General features: G+C 33.9%; 1 protein-coding gene across 1 annotated transcript; it reads right to left on the bottom strand.

Moving 5' to 3' along the window:
- Positions 1-535: 535 nt before the first annotated feature.
- LOC126843184 (uncharacterized) lies at positions 536-1436 on the bottom strand. The gene is made up of 4 exons (XM_050580551.1): positions 1332-1436; positions 1184-1258; positions 777-920; positions 536-709 (listed from the first exon to the last, which is right to left on the bottom strand). Exons 1-4 carry the CDS (start codon positions 1434-1436, stop codon positions 536-538), a joined length of 498 nt encoding a protein of 165 aa, XP_050436508.1.

The raw sequence follows: 1436 nt of genomic DNA, 5'->3' as shown, positions 1-1436 counted from the left end.
CGACCAGCAATTTTTAGAACAGCTGGATGTCGTTAGGTGTTATTATTTGATATGCACATTTAACGCTTAAATAGAAAATTCCACCTTAAGTAGTTTGCGCATGCGTGGTATCAACTTTTAAAATTTAAACGGGAACACCTATATTTTTTTGGGGGGATTTTCTGTTAGCAATTAATATTTTTGTTCAAAAGTCATTAATATATACAATGGGTATGACTTCCCAGCCCTTTTTTAAAAATGGGGGTTTTTACTTGTAATTTGGGGACACATAAATAACTAATATCAGTTTATCATGACGGTGTTTAACTTTTCAAAGTAGCAAATTGTCTTTTGATAATTACTAGCAGCTAACGCGATACTTCAATAGGCGTTAAATGCTATTTTAAGTACTTACCGCAATTTGTGTAGTATAAAGTTCTGTATTTCCAATCTCTCGGTATCATTCCCAATGGCGGATTGCGGCGCAACGTGTTCCGAGCTCGACGTTGTTTGGGCTGTAATCATAATTTTTTCTTATCAATTCTCAAGACGTTGTTTAGTTAAATTTGACAAAAAGAGTTATTTGTACCTTCTTTTTTTCATCTGTTGTTGCTTTGCTCGTCCAAGACAAGTCTATGGGCAAATTTTCATCATTCATTTCTTGAGGATTTGGCGGCGAATAATAATCCGGTTCTATTTGAACGCCAACTGGTTTCGAAATTTCGTTGTTCTGTGATAAAAAAAAACAATATTTTCAGAAATGTATCACACGAATTGAACAATAATAACAAGCTTACATTGTTGTCCGCGTTGAAGCGTCCAAAATCTTGGTTTTTGGCGATCATGGAGAAAGACGTTTCTTCTTGTTCAATATCAATCGTGAAGCTGTCACTTTGCGGTGTTGAGTTAGAGGTGCCTTGCATAGAGTAGTAATCCGGTAGCTGTCGATAAAACTATGTGGTTAATGTATATGTGAATAATAATAAGTTTATTATAATCAGTCTACCCTTGAATACTATACAAACTAAGCTAACATAAAAAATGTGTTGTTATAGACTCAAACAGTTCAACGTTTTTCGAAATCTGCAGAATATTTTCTTAATAATTATTATTATGAACTCCTTACAAAACCATTGCTGAAATTCACCCCATCCAAACTTGTTGGCTTTTATAATTTTAGTACTATTGATACACAGTTAACTACCTGCTGAGGCTCGTCGTACATTGCACGATGACGTGGCATCAGATAATGCTTTGTTTTCATTAGATCAAAATTTGTCTGTAACAAAAATTATAGTACATTATGTTATTAAACATAATCGTACAAATTGAACTTTAATCGATCATAGTACCTTATAATATCCGTTATCGAAGATCGAAGAGAATGGCTTCACTTTTTCATCATCTGTTGAACATTCATTAGTGTACGACACCGACTTCTTAGAGTTCACCTTCAT

This window comes from Adelges cooleyi, unplaced genomic scaffold, assembly GCF_023614345.1.
Source record: "Adelges cooleyi isolate 19-005CV unplaced genomic scaffold, UGA_ACOO_1.1 ACOO_flye_CR_arks_rails_tigmint_CR_PRNA_574, whole genome shotgun sequence".
In the NCBI taxonomy this organism is placed as follows: domain Eukaryota; kingdom Metazoa; phylum Arthropoda; class Insecta; order Hemiptera; family Adelgidae; genus Adelges; species Adelges cooleyi.
The sequence above is the reverse complement of the archived record's forward strand: the minus strand, read 5'-3'. Positions and strand labels throughout refer to the sequence as shown.

Excerpts from the sequence above, each read along its gene's own strand:
- LOC126843184 (XM_050580551.1), bottom strand. The coding sequence starts at position 1,436 with ATGAAGGTGAACTCTAAGAAGTCGGTGTCGTACACTAATGAATGTTCA. Across the intron at positions 1,259-1,331 it reads TCGATAACGGATATTATAAG|ACAAATTTTGATCTAATGAA; the intron begins GTACTATGATCG and ends TTTTTGTTACAG. Across the intron at positions 710-776 it reads GCTTCAACGCGGACAACAAT|AACAACGAAATTTCGAAACC; the intron begins GTAAGCTTGTTA and ends TTTTTATCACAG.